This window comes from Lycorma delicatula, chromosome 1, assembly GCF_047948215.1.
Source record: "Lycorma delicatula isolate Av1 chromosome 1, ASM4794821v1, whole genome shotgun sequence".
Taxonomy (NCBI): Eukaryota; Metazoa; Arthropoda; class Insecta; order Hemiptera; family Fulgoridae; genus Lycorma; species Lycorma delicatula.
Window position 1 is genome coordinate 205,024,555 of NC_134455.1, and position 26,510 is coordinate 205,051,064.

A 26,510-nucleotide genomic window follows, 5' to 3' on the forward strand; every position below is an offset into this window, starting at 1 on the left:
ATTTTTTACACTTATGAACATTATTCAGTGGAATGTTAGGGGTATTCGTTCCTGCATTGAAGACATTAGAGTACTAGCACACACACATGATCCACTAATCATGTGTTTCCAAGAAACTCACCTTCTACAACATGACCGAATTACACTTAGAGGATACTTCTGCGAGAGATACGACTGCCTAGTAGACAGTAGGGAGAGTGGTGGAGTAGCGATTTTCATGAAGAATGGGGTGTCAGCTACAAGAATTCAATTAACCACTGTCATCCCTGCTATTGCAGTAAAGGTCTCTATTCCCTTCAAATTGCATATCTGCAATCTGTATATCTCACCGAACACTGAGTTCAGTGCTTTAGATGTCTCAAATCTCCTCACACAAATACCATCTCCATCGTTAATAGTAGGAGACTTCAATGCCCATCATATTTCCTGGGGCTCAACCTTCTGCTCCACTCGAGGAAATATGATAAACAGATTGAGACAAGATTTTGACCTTTGCCTACTGAATAATGGATCACACACATTTATGTCCTTATCAACTGGTACTGTATCTAACCTTGATCTTTCCATATGCTCACCGAATGTACTCCCTCATTTTAATTGGTCGGTTTGTGATGACTTTCACGGCAGTGATCATAGACCAATTATTATTACTTTCGGTGTAGACTGCGAGACTAAAAGAAGGCGACGGAGATGGATTGTTGAAAAGGCAGATTGGAACGGATACCATAAAGCATTCCAATCTCAGTATGACGATGGAGCGAACATCCTCGACCAATATTCTTCTTTTACGTCCATGATACTTGAGAATGCCAACAGATATATCCCACAAACATCGGGTAATCCTAGACGTCCTTTCGTTCCATGGTGGAACGATGATTGCAAAAATGCTATTAGGAATCGACGGCAGGCACTACGTAAATTTAATCGTAGGCCTACAACAGAACATCTAAATTTATACCGCAGGGCTAGAGCGGTGTGCCGTCGAGTATTCTTGGACGCTAAGAGGAATTCATGGACGAAATACGTGAGCACTATCTCACGCACTACTTCCACGTCTACTGTATGGAAGAAAATTCGTGCAATCTTCGGATCACCGAAACAATCTATTCTTGGTCTTATTGATGAAGGAGAACTCCTTTCATCATCTTCGGAAGTGGCAAATAGTCTAGCAAAATCTTTCCGCTCGGTGTCTCTCACCTCATCATATAATAACGATTTTCAACGGTACAAGATTCAAATAGAAGTATTATCGTTAAACATTGGTGATTCGGTTGGTGAATTAAACACTCCATTCGTATTTAAAGAATTGTTACATGCACTTAAAAATTCACGGGACACTTCCCCTGGACCGGACAACATTCGCCTTTCCATGCTTTCACACCTTCCTAATTCGGCACTACAACAACTTTTGAATATTTTCAACGTTTTATTTTCCGAACAAGTCTTCCCACCCGCCTGGTCAGAAGCAGTTATTATACCAGTACTAAAACCTGGTAAAGACCAGACGAACCCCTCAAGCTATCGCCCTATATCATTAACAAGCGTTTTGTGTAAAATAATGGAGAGAATGGTAAACCGCAGACTTACATGGTACTTGGAGAAACATGGCTTTCTATCTCCAGAACAGTGTGGTTTTCGACAAGGACGATCTTCTATTGACCATTTAGTGTCACTGGAAACAGCCATACAAAACGCTTTCCTAAATCGGCAGCACCTCGTCGCTATCTTCTTCGATATAAAAAAGGCGTATGACACAGCCTGGCGACGTGGTATTCTTAACACTCTCAAAAAATGGGGAATCAAAGGCAATATGCTTGCTTTTATCCGGGGATTCTTAAATCACCGAACGGCTCGTGTTCGTGAGGATGATTCGCTCTCAGATAGTGTCATCTTGGAGAATGGAGTGTCCCAAGGTAGTGTATTAAGTGCCACCTTATTTTCTGTAGCCATAAACGATATTACCAAATGTGTTCAGGCTCCTGTCTCATGCTCTCTATTTGCTGACGACTTTGCTATCTACATTGCAAGCCGTTCGGCACCTACAGCAGAGAGACTACTGCAGAACACTATATCTCACCTTGAAGCTTGGTCCAGGATTACTGGTTTCACATTTTCATCCGAAAAAACAAAATGTGTAGTTTTTTCTCGGCTACGAAACCCTTCTATTCCGCAAATTTTTCTGAACGGAGAGACTAGTACTATCTCTACTTACGTCAAGTTTTTAGGTTTATTTTTTGATAGCCGTCTTACTTGGGTCAAACATTTAAAAGAATTGAAAACAAAATGTTCCAAAATTCTAGATATGATGCGAGTCCTTACTAACACCAACTGGGGAGCCGATAGATCATGTATGATACGTTTTTACTATTCCTTTGTTCGCTCCCGTTTAGATTATGGTTGTGTCGCCTACTCTTCAGCTCGTCAAACCGTGCTTAAAATGCTGGATAGTGTACATCATGCTTTCCTTCGGCTTGCCACAGGCGCGTTTAGATCAAGTCCTGTCGCAAGCTTACTTGTAGACTGTGGTGAACCATCACTTTGGGATAGACGAGACCAGCTCTTATTATCTTATTTTGCTCGTCTCAGAGGACAGCCAAATCACCCGGTTCTTGAGTCAGTCTTTAAAAATCCTAATCTAGGAAAGTATGAGGATCATCCACGTCGTACTGCACCTGTAGGTGTCCGTACCTGGCGTCTGCTGCAGCATATAAATGTTGACACACCGTCATTCTTTCCTATGTACCTTTGCTCATATCCACCATGGAGAATAAACCTCATAAATTTTAATTTTGACCTGACTACATATAATAAACAATCAACACCATCTATTGTCTTTCAGCAGATGTTTCAGTGTGTTCTCTCCAAGACGAAACCAGACGCGGTTGTATACACTAATGGATCGAAACAAAACGATACAGTTGGGTGTGCTTTTGTTGTCAATGAGAGAACTTATATGTTTGGTCTCCCCGGTATTACGAGTGTGTTTACCGCTGAACTATATGCTATAAATAAGGCTCTAAACATCATTAACCCTAAATATAGAAAAATTCTTATTTGCAGTGACTCGTGTAGTGCTCTCCATGCCTTAAAAAATTTTTATTCTAAACATCCTATCGTCATTGAAATTTATAACGCAATCGCTGAGTTGAATAATCGCAACACAGAATTAAGTTTTTGCTGGGTCCCTAGCCACGTAGGGATTCCAGGTAATGAACATGCAGATTCTGCTGCCAAAGAAGCATGTAATCAGCCTCCTTTCACCAACCGAATTGCTACTTCTGATTTTATTAATTGTGTAAAACAATCACTGAGAGCGTGGTGGCAAGGTGACTGGACGGCTACCGTTGATAATAAACTCAGACAGATTAAAGATTCTGTGTTACCATGGGACACCTCATACAGAAAAACTCGGCGTGAGGAAGTAGTCCTTTGTCGATTGCGGATAGGACACACGAGGATCACACACGATTACCTGATGATAAGAGGACAAGCACCCCTATGCGCACGATGCAACTGCCCCATGACTGTGCACCATATACTTGTGGATTGCATATGTTATGCGGCGTTGCGTCGTAAATTTAATCTACCCAGAAACATCCGTGGTGTCTTGTGCAATGATAATGAAATTTTAACCCGGTTGTTTTTATTTCTTCGAAGTGCTGGGTTAATGCAAAAAATTTAATATCGTTGCGTATATTTTTTAATGCTAGAAGAGTTTTTAAATAAGTTTCTTTTTTCTGAAGAGTTTTTGATCTTTTTTTTTATTCTTTATTTTTTTTTTTATCCGATTAGGAGCCTTTTACACTCCTTATCGGAATTTGTTAAATTTTATATAGTTATTTTTTATTTATTTTTTTTATTTTTAATATTTTAAAGACTGTCTGTGATATTAGTTGTAAGATTTTAGTAATGTTAGTTTTAAGTTTTATTTCAACTTTTTAATTTTTATTTTTAACCTAGTTTTAATTATATAATTTGTGTTAGTTCTAAGTTTTATTTCATTTTGTTGTTTTAGTCAAGTTTTATATTAGATCTTTTATGGTTTTTAGTTTTTTTTTTTTTTTTTTTTTTTTTGGCTTTTGTTATCCAAGAATGGGCTTTACACCCATCTTGGACTTTGTAAAATTCTATTTACTCTTGATTTTATATTAGTTTTTATCTGTGATATTAGTCGTAAGTTTTATTCATCTTTTAGAATAGTTTTATATCCTTTTATTTTTTATATAAAAAAAAAGACCACACTTCATTTATACTCATACAGATCACCCTTATTCACCTTCTGAAGTAATTCCTGACGGTGCTTCCGAAGGTAAACAAGAAAAAAGATATAAATTCTTTTATTGAGTTGAAACAAAATAAAAATAAAAATATATATATATTTGGCTCTCATTTTGCTCTAGTTGATGATAAAACATAAAAAATGTTTATGGGGCTTACAGATAAAATATAATTGTTTAAGATTAACTCAGTTAAATAGCACAGTTAATGAAAATATTTTATAATCAGAAGTAATAAGTTTGCCGAATGTTCAACAAACATTAGTGATGGTGATATAATAAGTTATGCGTCACATGTGGAAAACAATAAATAAATAAATAAAACAAACGCAAGCTATAATTTGGTATGGTAGGAGAATCCCCCATTACAAGCTATGCATAAGAAAGACTGCTATGAATCGAATCGTAATTGAGAAAAATTTGGTTTCCTGTCGCCTACCCAGTTCATTGAAAAGAATCGGTTTCTCCTGCAAACCGATTCTCGATTCTTTCTTTTAGTATAAAGAATCAAATTGAAGGAACAACTCGTTCACGATTCGTCCCATACACACTGCATTGCTGTCTGTAAGTTATCGCGTTGTTGTATCTTCGATTACGTGTGAGTTATTATGTTATAAAATGAATACGAAAATCGATGTTGCCGCCGACTATGAAATACGTGGAGTCATATGTTTTTTAAACAGTCAAAACGTTAAGCGGGCTGAAATTCATAGGCAGTCGGTTGCTGTGTACGGTGATAATATGATGAATGAAAGAAATGTCTGAAAATGATGTGAAAGGTTTAGAAAAAACAGAATTAATGCGCACGATGCAGAACGTTGGGGAGGCCCTCGATAATCACAGAGGACTAGTTGAAACGCATCGATGATGAAATCAGAAAAGATCGTCGCTCAATAATTTCTGACCTGGCTCTTCCTTCTTTTTCCTGGTGTTTCATGATCGGTGTTTGTGCACGTCAGGTGGCGCACATCTTAACAGAACATCACAAAAAAATCCGAATGGGATCTGCTTTGGAATTTTTGATGTGCTGTATAGAAAAAGGAGATTCTTTCTTAATTCGATTGTTACTGGCGATGAAGTGTGGATTTCGTATTACACGCCAAAGAGAAAACGGCAGTCAAGTGAATGTCACTTGACTGTGTCATCCTCCATCACCAACCAGACCGAGAAAGGTCAAGCCACACCCATTTGGACGCAAATTGATGGCTATAGTCTTTTGGGATCAGTTTGGCATACTGCTGATCGACTTCATGCCACATGAAATGACTATAAATGCAGAAGCCTACTGCGAAATTCTACTTAAGTTACACCGCGCCATTCAAAATCGGCAACTTGGGCAGCTGATGTACATCATTGTTCTGCTGCACGATAATGTACATCCACATGTTGTGGGTCCGACAAGTGATTTACTGAGAACATGGATGGGAAAGTTACGTCACCCACCATATAGTACGGATTTAGATTCTTCTGATTACCATTTGTTTGGGAAATTGAAAGAAATTTTGAGCGGTAAGCGATTTGTGGGTGGCAATGAACTTAAAAATGCTGTTAATCAGTGACTAAATAAACTGACTGCTGAAGAATATGATGATGGTATATTGAAGCTGGTGTATTACCAGCTTCAATATATCATTAAGTGGGCCATTAAGAAGGCTTGTATATCATCTGAAAGAGCATCAAATAAGCTTTAAAATAAAACAAAGTCTATAATTCTACCTTAATAAATAACAAAGTTATGTTGACCTAACACTACTATCGCAAGTCAAAATTTGCCATTTTCCAGCAAATTTGAAGGACTTTGAAACCAAAATGGTTTATGATAGAGATCTGAAATTCAGTATTTTCTCATAACTCTATCAACGGTTAATTCATACCAGATTTCATGAAAATCCCAGTTGATCAGGTTGTGGGCCTTGTTGATTTGCTTACCACGTAGATGTAGTATTTACCTGGTATGCTTGGAATGCAACCATGCTTGCTGTGGTGTTTGGGAGTAGTGTCGGAGAATATTGCCCTGATTGCTAAAGAAAATTGTCCTGACTGATTCATAATTGATCTCATCTGTCATAACTTAATTGGTGAGAGAGATGTTTGTTTCTTTTTTATTTACTTTTTCCTTACAAGATAGTGTTTGTTTCTAAGCATAAAAGCTCATATTTCTTTTGAGAGGGCATGGGGCTCCTGTAGGCTCTACGTATTCCATTCTGCTGTTGTACTGTATTTATTTCTTGAAAAATTTAGTAAGACAGCAATGCTTTTTCATTTGTGGAAAACTTAGTCATCTTTGTGTTTATTAATTTAAATTTAAATTAAGTTAAATATTAATTTTTTTTCTTTCAGGTATACATTTTCCCATATATTTGGACCTGAAACTTCACAGAGAGAAGTATTCAGAGTTTGTGCTCTTGGCCTGGTAAAAGACTTTCTCAATGGAAATAGTAGTGTATTGTTTACTTATGGCTCATCTAGTGCTGGAAAGACATATACTGCCCAAGGTTTGTTAAATCTTGTTTTATTTAATTCTGGGTATTTAAAAATACTGTATATGGTTTGATACTCTTAGTTTCATCATGATTTTGTGTGTCACCTTGCTCAGATTTTATTGTTTTTTAATGCAGTTTAATTTTTTAACTAGCTGCAGAGGCATGCCCTCCAGGCGGGTTGCCCTGGCAGGTGGTGTCTCAGAATGAGATTATTATGTATCCAAAATTGATTACATCTTGTGTAAAAATATTTTTTTTTTTGGTTGAAGAAAATTGATAAAGTTAAATTAGAAATCCAACTCTAGAAGTTTATACTAATAAATCAGAATTTTCTGCTAGTGATTGGAACATTTTGGTGCCTACTTATTGGTTGTAGTTCACTATTTTATGAAGAAAAACAATCACATAAATATATATACATATATATATATATTATATATATGTAATGATATACATATATATATATATGTATATATATATATATATATATGTATATATATATATATATATATATGTATATATATATATGTGATATGTCGATATATAATAGTATAACAAATATACATACACCTGATCACCACAAGACATGTACTAACGAATTGGAATTTTCCGCTAGTGATCAGTACATTCCAGTGCTAAGCTAAGGGTGATGGACATACAGACCCATATACAAATACCCTTTAGTAGGGTAGGATAAAAGTTTTCTTTAGGTTTATTATTTCTCTGTAAACAAAAATTATAATTTCTACTTCCATGTACAAAGTAAAGGAAGTATTGTAATTGCAAAAAATTTCGGTTTTCAGATTTCAACGGAAATATTCATTTTGACCATCCTTGAATCCATTTTGACATAATGTATGTACTATGTACGTACGTAAAGTATGTATCTCACAAAACTCAAAATGATTAGCCGTAGAATGTAGAAATTATGGATTTAGGTCTGTTGTAACATCTAGTAGTGCACCTTCCCTTTTGATTGCAATCGACTGAACTAAAAGTGTCCAAAAAAGCTCAAAATCCAAAAAAAATTTATTGGACTTTTTCTTAACTGCAGTAATACGCCCTCATTGAGAGCTTTTCAACAATATATCGTGTTACTTATTTTCATTGGTTCCAGAGTTGTAGCCAAATAAAATTTTAATTAATGAAATATTTGGAATCTTACAAGGGAAAGGCACATCAGTTTGAATTTGACTTGATTTCCCTTTTTTTTATTTATTTTTTATTATTTTTTTAACTTAAATATATCGATTTATTAACAATTATTAACCTCTTTAATTGAAAAAAATCAAGTTATTTGTGAAATAAAATTTTATGTACTTTTCTTTACAATCAAACATTTTTACAGAGGTTAATAATTATTAATAAATCAGTAAACCGGCTAACGTCATTGGCATCAGAAAGAGAAGACGATGCCATGTCCGAGGCCTCAGACACACTGTCATCAGAAGTTGAGGCTGTTCGCAGAATGGAAAAACGGTGCAAGTAAGGATGGCCGAAAGGAAAGCCTAGGAAGTAATTATGTTGGATTAGAAGTTATAGAAAAATGTAAAATTTTGAACATTTTTGATTCATGAGAATGTGAATCACTGAACCTTTTTTTTATTTTTTTTTGAAGTGAGATGCAGCTAATGACCAAAGTCGATGCCCTTAAAAACCTCAAAAAAAAAAAAATCAGTATATTTAAATTTAATAAAAAATTTGTATATGAAATCAGATTTGAACCAATGTACATATGGTTACGAATCAGACACATTCTCACTTACACCACGTAACTACTGGAGCGACGTGAAACAAAATTAATGTATAAATTAATATACAATGCTGATTCGGACACAAAAAAAAAAAAAATTATGCAATGCGGCGTCCACCTCAATCCAATTGTGTAACTATCAATTTTATTAAAGAATTGGAGAATCATATCTCTTTTTCAATTGAAGTAAGTTTAAATGAAGTACAGCAAAAAATGTATATATGTCATTTAATTTTATTGAGTTTTAAAGGTTATTCTTCTGTTATTTTTACAATTAATGTCTTTTGAGATGTTATTGATTAGAATAACAATTCTTTATTGTAATTTTGATCACTGACATGAATAAAAACAACCTGGGTGCATAATTGTAACATGCTTAATATAAACAAATAAAAAAATAAAAAGGCTTTAATAAAAACTAAAAAGGCTAAAATAAAAAGGTTCTGTTTACAGAATAGTACATACATGATTCACACATAAATATTACAGGATGAGTAAAGGTCTCTTCTAGTGTTATGGTAAGCATTTTCCTAAATTATGTAAGAAAAATGTTAGGTCCAGAAACGTAGTTTTCTGTCTTCCTGTCCTTAAGTTCCTGTCCTGAAGTTTTTAATATCTTTTTTTCTTTTTTTTAAACCAGTCAACTTATATTATGCAACTATTTTATAAGGAACTTGGTTATTAAACCAAACAATAATACCTCATAGTTCATTTGCATTTTCATAAAAACCTAGTTTACATGAATGTTAGAGAGAGTGAGTGGCTGATTGCTGAATTTTTTCCAAAAGAGAAAAGTATTTATTCTGAAGAAATAATTTGTACCAGATATCCATTCTCCCTTCTATGAAAAATACCGATCATCGTAAAATCTGCGAATGCTATTGTCAGTTCACTGTATATGAAATCTTATATTTCAAGTATATAAAATGTGACACTTAATAAACCCTTAATTACTTACCACAATTTATGATCTGAGCATTACTATTTAAAAATTCCATGATCTTGTTTTTCTCTTCGAAACTTTACAATTATGATCTTTAGCAATCTTAGAATATTTGCACAAAAATAACTGGAGATCACTTTCAGATTTACCTTACAGTACGAAGGTCATTAGCAAATAGAAGATAATTAAATGAGATTTAAATCTGGGATACTCTTCAGATACAGGTGATTCATGTAGTGTTTTATTAGTGCTTTCTGAACTCATTCTACTAGCAAAAATAATGAAAAAAAGTTAATGTAACAGAAATAGTTAGAGTTATGGGTAGCAAAATATTTTGCCCTGATTGCTGGGCAGAGTAAAATAAAACCACACTGAAATAATAGGAACCCAAATTAACAGGGTAAACTTGAGGATTCTTATGGTTTTTGACCTGACAAATTGAATAAAACAGATTCCAGGATTATATCACCAGTAGTTTTCGTAATATCTAACATAAAACACAAAAATTTATTGTCTAAAAACACTTTTTTTTTAAGTTCATAATACAAAACCTTTGATAAATGACTAATAAATGCGTAACTTTGTTATCAAAACTTGTAGAGAATTTAATTCTGAGAAAATTGATATGAAATAGCTCAATGAAAAACAAATATAATTTCAAGAAATTTGATTTTATTTACTAACACTTAACTGTATGAAAATGAAGGGATTACACATACAAAGCAGGTTTGCTGTCATATAAAGTGCATACAAAAGTTGTATTAGAGATAAAAATAAAATAAAAAAATCTAGTCTATTGTTATTCAGACAATAAAGTTTACATATCTTTCTCAAATTCACTGTCGGATTGAAATTTTTTTAAATTATGATTTCATTTTGTAGCACAGAAATCAATGTATTGATTTTACAATAATGTAAAAAATGTATTTTACACAGTATGTCTGAAAAGTTCTCAAACTAAATTAAATAAAAATACAGATTGAAAGATAAACAAATTTACTCACATCAGCTCTCTACATAGAACCCTTCTCTAGTTATACATTCATTGCAGTGCTGGTAGAGCCTGTCAAATGTTCTGGAGAAATTACTTTGTCGGATCGCCTTCAACTGCTTGGTGCAAGCCATTTTGGATGGACGGAATGTTGTTGAAAAAGCAGCCTTTCATTTTCAACTTGAGTTTCAGAAACAGAAAATATTCTGCTGGAGTCAAATCGGGTGAATAGGGTGAGTGGGATTAGACGGTGATTTGATTTGCAGCGTAATATGTTAAAACTGCTGCCATGTGTGCCAGAATATTGTCGTGCAAGAGAGTCCAACTGCCTGGATCCTGGTTCTCGGGCCAGATTTGACAAATGTGACGCATCATGCATTTCATTACTTCCAAATAGAATTTAGAATTCATGGTTTGACCAGTTGGGACAAATTGATGAATGAGGCCCTTTGAGTCAAAGAATGCAATCAACATCATTTACACTCATGATTTTTTTTGCCTGACTTGCTGGTCTTTATAAAGCAAGCTCAACCAAGCAGCAAATTGACACTTTGTTTGTGGATCAGACATGAAGCACCAGTTACAGTTGTTTGCAAAAAATTTGGGTCGCTGTCGGCAGTTTCAACAAAGTCTTGAGGTCAAGAAAGACGCACCTGTTTTTGTCCTTCGATCATGAAATGTGAAACGAAACAAGAGTACACCTTTCAACGGTTTATATTTTCTGTTAGAATTGTATGTACCACGTATTTACTGATGTTTAATTCTGCTCTGGCTCAAAGAGTAAGATGAGGTTCTTTGAGCAGGAGCATGTGCACTTTTGCAAAGTTTTTGTCATGAACATCTATTGACGGCTTCCCGCTTTGTTCGTCATCATCCAACGACTCTACCAGCTAAACCACTTGTTTCCACTAATTGTATGTTGTAGTGTTAAGAGAAACTGTTTCATTACCAAATGCTTGCTGTATGTATCATAGAAAAAGTTTCAATGCAAAATGTTTGAAGTAGAATACAAAATTTTATCGCGCTTCTCTGTTCCATGTTGCAAGCTCGCACAAGGTTGCAGAATGCAACCTACGTGGCTGAATATAACTCGAGACTGGAGTGAGGAAACGTTATGAAATTTTGTACACACACTTGTTAGTTATCATACTACATAGTTCCTTGGTTGTCTGAGAAATGGCGCTACTGGTATCTACTACAGAAATTTAATTCAGCAACTTTTCAGATGTACTGTGCGTGTCATGTCATCAGTGCATTGCGTGTTCTGCATTACTCTGTGAATTGTTGCCAGTACAATGTGGTTTAATTAAGTGTTTGTATGTTTGTTTTAATTGGTGTCATACTGCTGCAATGCCTTTGTTATTTATGACTGAGGAATATGACATGTTATTTATTTTGGAAATGTGTGATGAAATGCAACTGCTCCTGCTGCTGAAGAATATCAAAGACGTTTTCTTAACCACAGAGTTCCAAATCCTAAATCGGCAACTTTCCAGCATTATTACTCACCGCAACTGTTTTGCCGATATTAATGAAAGCATTATAGAGTCTACGCAACACAGTCCAGGTGTAGCACACGATGCTTTTCCCAGCAGTTCAGAGTTTCCCATTTTATGGTGAGGAGGATACTTCATAAGTATCTTTACCATAATCAGTGAATACAAGATCTTCAACCAAGAGATCCTCTTCTTTGCAATACTGTAAGTGTTGAATATGATTATGATTGCACAGGTTCATTTTATTTATTGACAAGGCTCAATTTACTTGGAACGCCATCAGTAACCTTTGCAATGAATACACGTGGGCTGAAGTTAATCCACACACAACAGTAGAATGTAATTTCCAACACAGATTTAATGTCAATATATGGTGTGGTCTAGTTTATCATTAGCTAATTGGACCATTTATTCTCTCAAGATGTCCAAGTTTCAACATTTACTAGGAATTCTTAAAGGAATAATCGCTGCTGCTATTAGATGTTCCACTAGCATCAAGATACAGCATGTACTTTCAGCATGAAGGTGCACTTCCCCACTTCTCACTTGCCACATCAGCATACTTAAATGAGCAATTTCCAGAGCAATAAATTGGTTGTAGTGGGCCACACTGCTGGCTAACAAGATCACCTGCCTAATACCATTAGAATTTTGCTTTTGGAGTTGGATGAAAAATATTGCGTACAAGAGAAAAGTTCATATGTATGAAGAGTTGGTTGCTCATTTTACAGATGTTACCACACAAGAAAAGTTGTGCTGAATTGCAGAAAGCAGCATTAGCAACTGAAAGCGTTTATCTAAATGTATTGAAGTAGAACAAATTTTTGAAAATTAACTGTAAACTTTATTAAATGTATGAATTACATTTTAATTCGTTAGCATTGTTTTAATTATATGTTAACTTCATTTTCTTAATTTTCAGTTAACATTTAAAAGTTTTCATATGGTAAGTATTAGTAATAAATCAGATTTCTTGAACTTGTATTTATTTTTTATTGGGTTATTCTACATCAGTTTTTTCAGAATTAAATTCTCTAGAAATTTTAATAATAAATTTTACACATTTATTAGTTCATTAACAAAGTCTTTTTGTTACAAATGTAAAAAAATGTGTTTTTAGACAATAGATTTTTGAATTTTACATTGGATGTTTTGAAAACTACTGAAGATATGGTTCTGGAACCTGTTTTATTCAATTTGTCAGGAACCATCAAGTTTACACCTTAAAGTGGCTTCCTTCCTAGAATTTCAGTGTGGTTTTATTTCACTATTTGCCCAGGAATCAGGACAAAATCTTTTACTAGCTGTAACTTGTTAACGAAGCATTTCTGGCCTTATGTTTATATGAACTTTTTTTATTATTTTCGCTGGTAATATTACGTGAATCATTCTGCATATGTAGAGGATACCTGTTTGTCAGTATAACAAAGTTACAGTAACTTTTTTTATATTTTATCTTTTGGCTTGATGTACTTTTCTCTTTATCTGTCCATTCCAACTTCATTTCCAGTGGTATCATAACTTGAATTTATAAAATTTGAATTGGTTGGATGGTATTGCCTGTTGCTTGTATTGCTGAGTAAAAATTAGTCAAAACAAAAAAAGAAATGTGCTACATGAGGAAATCTACTTTCAGCTTGTTCTTCTGACAAGCATGTACGGTGGAGAGGATTAAAAGTTTGGTCATATCACCATGTTACCATTTGTCCTTAATGTGGCAATGCAGCCTCTAATCAAGACACCTCCAAGCATGGCAGTATCATTCTATCTTTTTTATAACATTAACTTTTAAAAGCCAAAAATAGTTTATAAAAATCATAATCTTGCTGGTTTTTATAAAAACAAAATCTGTATTGTCCATATTGAAAAAAATTGATTCAATATATTGGATTTCAGTTTTCAAATTATAAAATACATTCTAATCATATATTTTGTGCAATGTTTATAATTTATTGAAAAATTGTTGAGAGTAAGGAGGACTAAATCTCTTTACAAGATAAAATCTTTGTTAATTAGGCAGGACTAGAGAATATGAGAAATGTTAATATTTAAACATCTTTTTTAACTGCCTGAATTTTTATTTATTTATGTTTATGAAAATTGACATTCCATTTCCAAAATTTCTTTAAACTTGTTGCACATAGTATTTTATCAGCTAGTAGATAATTGTGCAACAATGAACAAAATGTTTAAATGATGGAAATGTGTTCAAATTGAATAATGACTAGAGTACACTCCTAATTGCAACATAATGTGGTTTAATTTTTGCAAATTTTCTTAAATTTTGATTTAGCTTGTAAATACAAATTTTATTTTTTTGTTTCAGTCAGATGTTTGAAATCATTAAATTGATTGTAATTCAGGAAAATGAGGAAGAATGTCAGTTAAATCCAGTTTATTACAAAATAAATTGTGTAAATAAGGTGTAAGATGTAACCTATCTACATACATGAAAGTAGGTGTAGGTAGGTTAAATGTATCTTTAGATTGAGATAAAAAATAACAGCTCTTTTCTAGTCAGTGTGAAATAATCTTCTTCAGATTTTTTGTTAATTGGATAAAAGAGCTGATTCTTTTTAGAAATGAGATTCTTAATTATTGATTTATTTTGTTTCAGGGCAACGAAACCAGCCAGGAATAATACCTAGACTGTTAGCAATTATTTTTAAAACAGTTAGTCAAAACCTGGTTTCTGATGTAGATAGGAAACCAGATACATTGTATTCAGTATCTAAAATGACCAAGGACGAAACAAAAAATCATCTTCAGCTGAAAAATGTTATACTTAATAGTGATGTGTTTGAGGTAAAAATTAATTTTTTTATTTGTAATGTAGATTGTATTGTAACAGATTTTTAAAACAAGTACCATTTTATAAATTAAGTGCAAAATATGTACTTGCAATGACGAGTTATTTATGAGTTTTGATGACAGCATAAATGACAAAAGATTTGTTTTTAAAACACATCTTTTTATTATAAAAAAAGTGACTGGCAATAGTTTTGTTTTTCAAATCTATTTTTTTAATATTTTCTTATTGTTCAAATGGTATATGTTTCTAAAAATGTGTAACAATACATTGCTGGATGCTATAGTTGATTTAATATCTGTAACTTCTGTTTAACTTATAGAGTTTAAGGTAATATTTGTTTTGTCTATATTATAAAGACTTTTTTGATTATTTGTTTTCTTAGAGAATAACATATATCTACTCAAAAACATAAGTACCAGTTGCCTAACTAAAATTGGTGTGTGTGGTAATTAAACTGCTATTATACTGTTAGGCTAACTCTGGAAATAAATTACAATCTAACAAAATTATAAAAAGAATTTACCTGGTTATTGCTATAATTTTCTTATGTTATAAATAAATAATATTCATAATAAATTATTTATGACATGATTGTATAATTGTGGTAGTTGTGCTTATGTGCAGTAGTTAGTTATAGTTTTAATATCGTCAATTATTTGCCTCTGATTTCTTTTATATTGACTGATCTTTCTTTTTAGTTCTATGCTTAGATCAATGAATTAGATAATTTTATTCAGTGATTAAACTTGTTCATTATGTCAACTTTTGGCAGAAAAGACAATGACAGATAGGTTAAAAACATAAGCTCAAAAATCTATTACTAACACTAAATATAATTGTTAGATCATAGTCATCGCAGACCTTTAGTAACTTGTTAGTTTCTGTCGTCAGCTTTGTGAATTATATCTCTGTAACCCCATCCTCCCATCATACCACTCCTTCCAATTATGCTCTGGTATGTACATTTTTTTGTAATGAACCTTATCGGCTCTTTGCTGTTATTAAATGACTCGGTTATTATAGGATTTTATATTTGACCATTTTCATAATGAAAGATTTTTTAAAATTCAATTAATTCCTGTTTTTTTCGCATTAGCCATTGTCTATTTTCTTCACTCATTTGATACTTTTCTTAAGCAGTTTGTTTTCAAATTGTTCCGTTCCTAGTTTGAGCCAACTAATGCTGCTCTCTAGTTTTCTATTAGCGCTGGCCTGCGAGCCAGTTCATACAGTTCATTCAAGTTAAGAACCCCGTCTGGCGTGGTCATGTATTTCTTCGTCTAATGTGGCTTATCTAGTATGTTATTTAGTATCTTTTAAAAATTAAATTCAACTATCCTAGAAGAATATTGTTTCATTCGTTCATACAGTCCATCCTAGCTCTAAAAACTTAACATTGTGTTTGTGGTCCTCCGGGCCAGATCTTGTGGTATTTATAAACAGTGTTAAATAGCATTACTTAATTTTTCATAAGAACTGTCTTCATCAGACAGTGATAAATGAAAATTTAGGAGTACGAGGGGCATTAGTATAAAATGCGTAAAATTCAATACATTTTGAATAACTTGTAACATTCAGGACACGCATAAGATTATAACAATAGTTGTTATACACCAATTACTGAACAGTGAATCTTTAATAATAATAATTTTTTGTGAACTTCAATGTGTTAGAACTATACTGGGGGTTACATACCCAGAGTTACATGCTTGCGACTCACAGTCGCAAGCATGCTCAATATCAGCAGATGATGTCATATCGAGTATACATTAAAACAACTTATCAACAAGCCTACCCAGAACATAACAACCATTCTTATCAACTTAACTTCTGATCATCAAAAACCATTTGATATTATTTTATAATAATTTAATAATTGTTAATTTAAATATAAATTTATTTAATTTCTTATCAATTTATTTAATATTATCTCTCATTAATACTCTCTTATCAATACCATAGTTTAAGCCAAAATGGAATTCAAAGATCTAATTAAGAAACGAGGTATTATAATTCTGAATCAACGATTATGATCTGTTCACTATCAAATTTAATAAGCTGTTAGAATACGAAAAAACCTTTTTTGAAGTTCAGTCTGAAATAGAATTGCACAAAGATGCAACAGATAAAGACTTAAGAGAGGATAGGGACATATACGATAATGTTTTTGGTAAACTTAAATTAAAACATAAAAAAACTAGAATATCATTTCATAAAGTCAGATGTAATTGATTCAAATAAAATAATTAACAAACCCAATCAAATTACATTAAAACCTATACAAATTGAGCCCTTTCATGGTGATGTGAGAGCTTGGCATAAGTTTTTTGATCTTTTTAATAGTTTAGTACGTAAGTGCAAGGAATTATCTCGGGTAGTACATTGATGTAATAAAAAATGTCAGCGACATCTGAAAATTATGAAACTGCAGTAAAATTACTTAAGCTTGTTATAACAACAAACGGCTAATTGCAGCTAAACATGCTATAGAAATTATTAATCTAAAACCATTAAAAGGAAAATTATGAAAATTTATCCAAATTAATTCAAATATTAATGCATTAAAGAATCTAAATATTAATCATTTGGAATTTATTATAATACAATTAATTACTCAAAATTTAAATTTAAATACTTTAAAAGACTGGGAAGAAACATTAGAAGATAATGAATTGCCGAAGTTAGAACAACTTATTTCTTTCTTAGAATCTAAGCGTAAGTTACTTGAATCTGTTGACATAATTCAAGGTAATGAAAAAGCACAACCATCTAATGTATGCTTTAGTGGCAAAAGATACAATTCTTCCAAACCTAGATGTAATAAAACTGCATTTTATGTAAATAATTCTAATAATTTTATATGTGCATTATGTAAAACTAGAAACCATCAATCAGTGTGATAAATTTTATCACACTGATAAAATTAGTGTGATAAATTTTTAAAATATGATATTAGTGAAAGAAAAAAATTGGTATTTCAGAAAAAAATTATGTTTTAATTGTTAAAGTAAACAGCATATTGTAAAAGATTGCCCAAGCAATCGTAAATGTAAAAAATGCTCACAAAAGCATCATACACTGATTCATTTAGATAAAAAGCTGCAAGATGCAGCAAATAAATCTTCCAAGCCGAATCAAGCTCCCCCGACTAATAGTTCATATTGTACCTTAAAATCACAACCTAACAAATCTGTTTAATTGCAACAGCTGTGTTTGATGTCAAAGATAAACATCCTAATTTTTATGTCCCTGGGCAAGTGGATGTTCTTCTAGGAGCTCAATATTATCTTTCTTTGCGTAAGCCTGTTCAGTTAACTCATAATTCTAATCATGCTATACTTAAAGAAACTTGTCTTGGTTTCATATTCTCTGGTCAAATCCCTACTAAATCTATTAAATGGACAAATAATTCAGATTCAATAGCACTTTTTTTTAGTAATGAATAACTTTCCTCTCAAATAGAGTCATTTTGGAGATCTGAAGAGATGGAAGATCATTTACCGACTAAAGAGAATCTTTCTGCGAAAAACATTTCATTGAAAATACCTTTTGTGATGATCAAGGTAGATTTTTTGTATCTCTTCGTCGTAAGGAAAACTGTACTTAGGAGATTTGTATGAGAACGCCTGGCCTTCTAATCAGCCTATCATTTCTATGATCCTGCCAGATTCGCTCAAGGAAGAGAAGAAGCCTAGCAAAACTAACGTGTTTTCAGCTGCTCTTAAAACAACAAACTACAGAACTTTCAAAACCATTTTCTTCGTTTGTACGAACATTAAACATATTTTCATATTATCGTCGTTTCATTTACAATTTAAAAAATAAAAATGATCGTATATTGTCTTATCTTTCACTGGAAGAAATCAATTCCACATTGGAAATCCCTATTTGTCAAACTCAAGAATTGTATTTTGCTAAGGAATTAAGCGATTTAAAGAAAAATACTGCTATATCGAAGAAAAGCAAATTAGTTTCTCTTAACCCATTTTTAGATCAAAATGGTATTGTTCCCGTTGAGTCATTTAAATTTTTGAAATTTGTCTTTAAATGCCAAACATCCTGTAATTTTAAGTCCTCACAGTCATCTTACTTTTGATTATTTTGCATGAACATTTAAGATTATCATATGGAGGATTACAGTTAATTCATTCGTCACTTAGACAGAAATATTGGATTGTCACTTCTAAAATCACAATTCGTTCTGTCATTGATTAGTGTGACATGTTTTCATTTTAGAGCTCAGCCTCAGAGTCAGTTGCAACTACTAAAAGAAAGAGTCACAATTTCCAGACCATTCCAGTCAACTGGTGTTGACTATGCGGGTCCAATACTTATCTGTCATGGTGGGCGGCGTACTCGATCTGCTAATAATGGAACTATTAAAGCTTACATTGCCTTGTTTGTACGTCTCAGCACGAAGGCAGTATACCTTGAACTTGTAACTGATTTATCTACAGAAAGTTTTTATAGCTGGCCTACGAAGATTTTTAGGACACTGAGAATTGCCTTCATGTATTTTTTCGGATAATGCAGTGCAAATCGTTATCTTCAATAAATGTATGAGTTTCTTAAAACTGATAATGCTAATTCCAAAATTAAATCTTTCTGTACCTCAAAACAGCATAAGGTAGTCTTTCATTCTTTCGTACTCTCTTAGTTGGGGTGGTTTGTGGGAAGCTACTGTGAAGAGCATGAAATTTCACCTACGAAGAGTCATGGGAAATCCTGTTTTAAATTACGAAGAGTTATCCACTTTATTAATTCAGATAGAAGCATGCTTAAATTCCAGACCAATTGTACTTACCATCAACCTATTCCTTTGATCCAGCTCCACTTACTCCTGGACATTTTTTAACCTTTGCTCCGTTAACTTTACCTGATCCTGATTTCTCAGGCATTAATATAAAGAACTGACTTTCTAGGTGGCAGCTTATACAAAAAAATATTGAAAGACTTTTGGTAAACATGGTCAAATGACTATTTACATTCCTTGCAGCAGAGGAATAAATGTAAGATTTCCAATAATAACATTTGTGTTGGCAGTGTAGATGATTTAAAGAAAGTAATCTCCCTCCACTAATCTGGAAATTGGGAATATTTGTTAAGGTATATCCAGGTGATGATGGACTAGTTAGAGTAGCTGATGTAAAAACTAACAATACAATTGTAAAAAGAACTATTAATAGATTAATTATTCTTCCAAATTCAGATGTTTGTAATAACCTAAGTGATGCTGAATGTAATGAATGAAATTTCTTTAACTTTTAGTTTCATGTATTTGTTTATTTTTAGTTTTATTTGTTTTTGTAGTTTTTTGCTTTTACAATATTGGAATTTGTACTTAAAGTAGCTTCAAATTCTTGTGTACTTTTAAGGTTTTTATGTTGATCATTTTCATTTATTACTTTTTCATTTTGCATATTACTTTTGTTATTTTGTGATAATGTATTTTAGAATTATAATTAATGTAATTATAATTGGTGGGTGGTTTGTTCCGTTCCTAGTTTGAACCAGCTAGTGCTGTTCTAGTTTTCTATTAGCGCTGACCTGTGAGCCGGTCCATACTTTCATTCGAGTTAAGATCCTGTCTGGTGCGGTCATGTGTTTCTTCGTCTAATGTGACTTATGTGGTTTAGTTATCTAGTATTTTATTTAGTATCTTTTACAAATTAATTTCAATTAACCTAGAAGAATATTGTTTCATTCGTTCATCCAACAATCAATACAGTGTCTATCACAGCTCTAAAAACGTAACACAAATGTCTGTTAAATTATTTTTAAATAGGCATGTTTCACATTCATATCCTTAGGATTAATTGATCATATGGTAGTTGTAAATATGGTGTAGGAATTATTTTTGATTAAAGTATTATTTGTTGTATATGTTTTTTTAGCGTTTAGATTGTGTGATTTATTTCCTTTTTTTATATTTTCTTCATTGAGTGTAATTCCTATTTGTTTAAATCAGGTCAGTCTCTTAATTGGAAAAAAAAGATAACTTACCAACTATTTTACAGTTGTTATTTTTAGGCGGGGAGTAGTCTATTACTGTTCTTAATTTACCATTTATAGTAACAGTAATAGTTGTGTCGGCCTCTTTTCTTACTTATACCATATACACAGTTTTTCTCCTGCGTGTCGTTAATTCTACACCACTGCCTTGTTTTCTAAGTTCTTTAAGATGCTGTCAGTAATCAGTAATACTATTTATAATTGTGACATTGTTATTTCCAAATTTTAACGACAACTTTTTTCCATTACCTCCTTTGCTTAGTACCTTTTTTCCAGAGGTAAGATAAATATAAATGGAGACAAACTATTGCCTTGATTTGATTCATTGTGTAGCATAAAGTGTTCTTACAGATCCTCTTGTAGTCTGAGAGCTGTTAAAACATTTTAGGGTTGGTATTTGAAGCACCATGAAAATGTTTGCACTTCTATGGTAATGTCTGAATACAAAATCAAAGACCTAGCTGAAGGGTAGCGGGGTCTAGGCAACCTTTGAATTTTTAACTTTGCAAAATTTTATTTGCAAATATCTTCAAATTTAGTATCTAATGAAATAAAAAAATCATGCTGAAGTTTAGACAGAATAATATTTATACCCAGAAAAAAATATTTAAAAAAAATAGGCCATTTTGGTGGCATACTTTACCTGCCAGGTGATCGGGAATGTTATATGTGAGTGCGAGTAAGTAATGCTATGTGGAGGTTATGTTATATATTTATATATACTGGGTGATCATTGTATTTCAGTTTGCAGGCGTGTATACCATTCTCGGGGGGAACCTTTTTAAAATTATTTTCAAAGAGGTGGAACCTAACCTTTCCACTATACCTACCCCAATTCAAAAATCTTAAATGGCAATGGTAACATTTAATTACATTAATTGATAGCCCAAAAAAAATAATGAATTTTGGTAGAAAGAAAATTAAAATCCGGCCACCCCTTCATTTCGAAGGTGTGAAAACCAATTTGGGGTAGTACTTTTTTAAATTTCAGTCCAACAAGACAGCTATAAAATTATGAGATATTACTAATTAAACCATTTGAAATAATCATTATCTGTGGATTAAAACTGAGAAAATTATTTTTTAAATTACCAACACAACATTTTGCCCTTAAATGTTTAATCAATTTTCAAGGGTTGAAAAATTTTTTTTAAAATGAGACAGTGTGGCTTGTGAGAAGATGTCATTGGAAGGCCTTTAAATGACAAGTAATTTGATACAAATAAAATAAAAATTTGTTTACTGGTGTTGATGTTATGATTAAAGATGAGAGTTTTTTAGGTTATGTTGGGATATAGTGTTACTGACCCAAAGCAATAGGTCTGAAATCGTTCGTTCTTCTTAAACATATGGGTTTTAGGTTTCTCCAGCTTTAAAAAAAAATTTACCAGTAAACTCAGCATTATAACACCAGTTAAAGATATAAAAAACCAATAATAAGGTACCTACTGCACTTACGTATAATATTCCTGATCACCTGGCAGGTAAATGTCTCACCAAAATGGCCTGTTTTTAAAAATATTTTTTTCTGGGTATACATATTATTCTGTCTAAACTAAAGTATGCCTCAAATATTTTTTTTTGATATTTATGAAATACAATTTTGAAACAGCTTGGCAAAATGGTGCAAAAGCTGTGAATTGTTTCACCACAAATCCAGGCGTTTTTTTTTCCGGATAGCTTCATGCAAACGGCATTGAAAACTTGTAGGTAACACTCCTTTTTGATCGTTTGACCTTGTGGCAAGAACTCATGATGCACTATGCCATTAAAATCAAAGAACATGGTGAGCATAACCTTCACATTCAACCGTACTTATCAAGCTTTTTTTGGTCCTAGTGATCCAGAATGCCTCCACTGGGACGATTGAGCCTTAGTTTCAACATCATATCTCTAAATCCATGTTTCATCACCTATTATGACATGTTTCAGTCGTTCTGCATTGTTGACTTTGTTTAGCGACTCCTGAGCAACTTCCATTTGCCACTTCCATTATTCCACATTTGTTGGAATAAATTTTGTTGTCACACGTTTCGTACCCAAAATATCCTAAAAAATTTTGTGGCATGAGCCAATTGATATCCCAAATCATCAGCGACTTCTCTGATTGTGATTCGGCAATCATTCATAATCATTTCTTTCACTTTTTCCATGTTTTCATCAGTTGTTGATGTGCTGGGGCATCCGGTTCATAATCTTCAACGTCTTCGCAGCCTTCTTGGAAATGCTTATACATAGGCTTAAAAATGCTTATACATATACGTAAACACTTGCTTTACTCATAGCAGATTCACCAAAAGTAATATTTAACATTTTTAAAACATTGCTACACTTTATTCCATTTTTAAAACAAAATTTAATACAAATTCTTTGATCCATTATTTATACAAATAAAAAATCGTCATCGTACCAAAACATGTGTTATCCTTTTGACAGCTGATGACAGACTAAACATCCAATATGGCTAAAAATTAACAGATTCTTTTCAGATATGTTTACCAATACAACAATGAAAAAATCCTAAGAATCAGACTAATACAACCCACGAAATTGCAAAATTCTTGTTACTTTTTGAACATACTTCGTATATATTTTATTACCGTGTAATATACAAATTTTCTATTTTTGCATAAACTTGTTTAAGATCATAATAGCTTTTCAATATACTGAGGAATAAGTTAAAGAAAATGAAGATAATGTTAAAAATAAAGTAAAAAAAATTAAAACTAGCTGATACTAACTTGGAATGTGCCTTCAATTTATACAGATAAACATACATTTGAGAATCATTTGGTGTCTGAATTTATGGCTTATAAGCAATCTAAATTATTATTACTATTGTTCAGCTGTACATTATATCCTTTTGGTTGTCTAATGTAGAATCACAAATTTCTATGAGAACTAGTTTTTACGTTACATGTATACATTACCTAGTTAATAAATTAACCTAACCTACTGCTTTTTTGATAATTATTTCAATATTACAATTTATTGTTGAATAAAATTACGTATGTGATTTGTTATGAAATGAGAATTCTTGTTTTTTTCTACATTATGAAATTTGTGAGTTATAAATCACTTCTTTTGCTATACTGTTGTACCTATGCGAAAAATGTTTTTCTTCTACAAAAGAATATAGTGGTTGAAACTATTTATGTTATTCAACAGTAGGATGAAAAGTACATATTTAATAATTGAGATAACTCTAGATATGTTCAGATATTTGAACCAAATTTGTAAAATTGATTCATCCTGCTAATACACATATTTTTGGTCAAAGCCTATTGATTTGTAATCTACTTTTTGAATCTCATATGTTTGAAAAACTTCTTCAATGTTAATAATATTAAAACATATTTCATGAATAATGAAAATATATGTTAATGTAAATGTTGGATTAAAAATAGAATTGATGAAAAAAGTTATAAATACAAGATTCCCAAATAAAATTTGTTGTCAGCTACATGCATACAAACTAAAGCTCTTGACAGAAGGCTGGAAGCCCGTAGCTAAATTAATTTTACAATGTTTGTGGGTAATTTTGTTTCGAATTAAAATACAGTTTTTTTCTTGATCTCTTAGATGTTGGTGTGCTATCAACAATATGTTTACAGAGATGTAGTTCCTATAGAAGTAGTTGTCCACATTTATTATAATTCTTTTATTTTATTCCTGATAAAGGAATTTATCTTTTTATCACTTTTTATTATTTCCTTGTACAAAGTACCAGGAAGTAATAAAAACATGTATGTACATACCTCGCTTAATTCAAAAACAATCATCCAAAGGATGTTGAAATTTTGAATTTAGGGCTGTTGTAACATCTTGTTGTGCACTTCCCCTTTTAATTGCAATTGACTGGACCAAAAAAGCCCGAAATCCAAAAAATTTGCTTTTGGTCTTTTTCTTAACTGCAGTAATAATCCCTCATTGAAAACTTTTCAATGATATATCATCATAAGTGGTATTTATTTTCATTGGTTTCAGAGTTATAGTCACATAAAATTTTAATTAATGAAATATTTGGATCTTGCAAGGGTACATCAGTTTGAATCCATTTCATTTCTTTTTTTTTTTTACTTTTTTTTAATTTAAATATATTGATTTATTAATAATTATTAACCTGTGATTGTAAAAAAAAATTTACAATTAATAATAATTTTTGATAACAATAAAAAAAATCAGAAGTTATTAGTGAAATAAAATTTTATGTACTTTTAAAAATGTGTATATGTATTTAATACCTGTACAAGGAAGTCATCTGGTGTCCACATTGGATTTTCTTCTTTCTACAATCATGAATAAAATAAATAAATAAATGTAGCTACTAAAATAAATATTGCTATACAGTATAGCTAATCTGTTCAGTTTAGTGGATGCCTGACAAAAAATGTAGTTTGTATTTCTATCTTCTACCACTTTGTATTTGTTTAATCTTTTATCCTATCAATAAAAATAATGTATGTGTAAATATTATATCTTCTTTTCAAACAGTATGAAAAATATTACTGTTTAATAGATTACAGTGTTCTAAAATGTAAGTGATTGTTTCATAAGTTTTTTCCAAGAAACAAAAAGTAATTTATTTGTACTAATTTCAAAATAAAATAGGTGTTATTTATTTATTACAACATTATTTTGTTTTTTTTTAGAAAATCAGGCTATAATGTTTTTATTTTGAGTTTGTACAATTGTTTTGAGATGTAAGGTATGTGAAACAAAAATGAAGCCATTATTTAGTAAGAAATTACAAGAATTAGTTTCATGGCTAATTTTAAGGCTTATCTTTTTTGTTAATTATTTAATATAAACCCATAATAAAATGGATCAGTTCACTTTACACGTATTAATAAGAAATTAAGTACCCATTTTACTACATTTTTCACATAGTGACAAGTCTATAAATTTTAGGTTGCGTAACTCATGCAATTTATGACAAAAAACATTTTGCTCTGAAACAAATTTATGTCTTCAGTATTTCAGTGAAGTTATAGTACTGTGTGCTAGCGGTTATTGAAAGTTTAAAAAATTCTTATTTCTATTCTTAAGATGTTTATTAAGCTTGTATTAATTGAAATTAAAGGAAAAGCTGGAAACATTTTAGTGCAATTTCAGTGCAGCAGAAGTTCTTTGATAAATGAGTTAAAGAAGTCAAAATTTTGAAGAATAATCTTTTTTTTATTAGTCAGAAATTGAAACAATTAATACAAGTGACACATCTAAGTAAGCTTGTTCAGTTTCATTTTCTTCAAGTTATGTAGTATCCAATCTTGGAGTATTTTTAGTGATATTCACAGAAATCTCATTTCTAAAATAGAATGTATCACTTTAGATGTGATATTTTTCTTAAACAAACTTTTCTACATTAAATACTTTTATGATTTATGGTGTATTAAAAAAAAGGTTAGTTTGTATAAACATAAAAGATTACATGTTCATTTACAGTTTCCAGTAATTCAGTCTAATCTGATGTCTTGCTGTAGAGGAGTTAATTCAAACTGCCAAAATAAATTCTATTCAGAATATTCCAGTGGATTAATTTGACTTTAAATAAATATGAGTGTTAAAATTTTTTCTTGTTTTGTAGTATGTGTTATATGTTTCAGACTGCTTCAGATGTGACTGGGAGAGTCAATGATTCAAGTTGTATTATTTTATCTGGTAAGTTTGTTAATCTTTTTTGATTCACATTAATTTTTGGTGTTTTAGTTGTATTTTTTGATAGACTTTTACATTTTCTTTA

At 31.7% G+C, this 26,510-nt stretch overlaps 1 protein-coding gene across 12 annotated transcripts in view; it reads left to right on the forward strand.

Annotated features, from left to right (window-relative positions):
• The window catches only part of LOC142327686 (uncharacterized), a 154,484-nt gene that overhangs the window by 17,483 nt on the left and 110,491 nt on the right, over positions 1–26,510 (forward strand). For all 12 annotated transcript variants that reach the window (XM_075370933.1, XM_075370948.1, XM_075370941.1 and 9 more), the window contains 3 exons: positions 6,618–6,772; positions 14,561–14,748; positions 26,374–26,428. In XM_075370933.1, the coding sequence (XP_075227048.1) occupies positions 6,618–6,772; positions 14,561–14,748; positions 26,374–26,428 (398 nt within the window). The remainder of the gene's footprint in view (positions 1–6,617; positions 6,773–14,560; positions 14,749–26,373; positions 26,429–26,510) is intronic.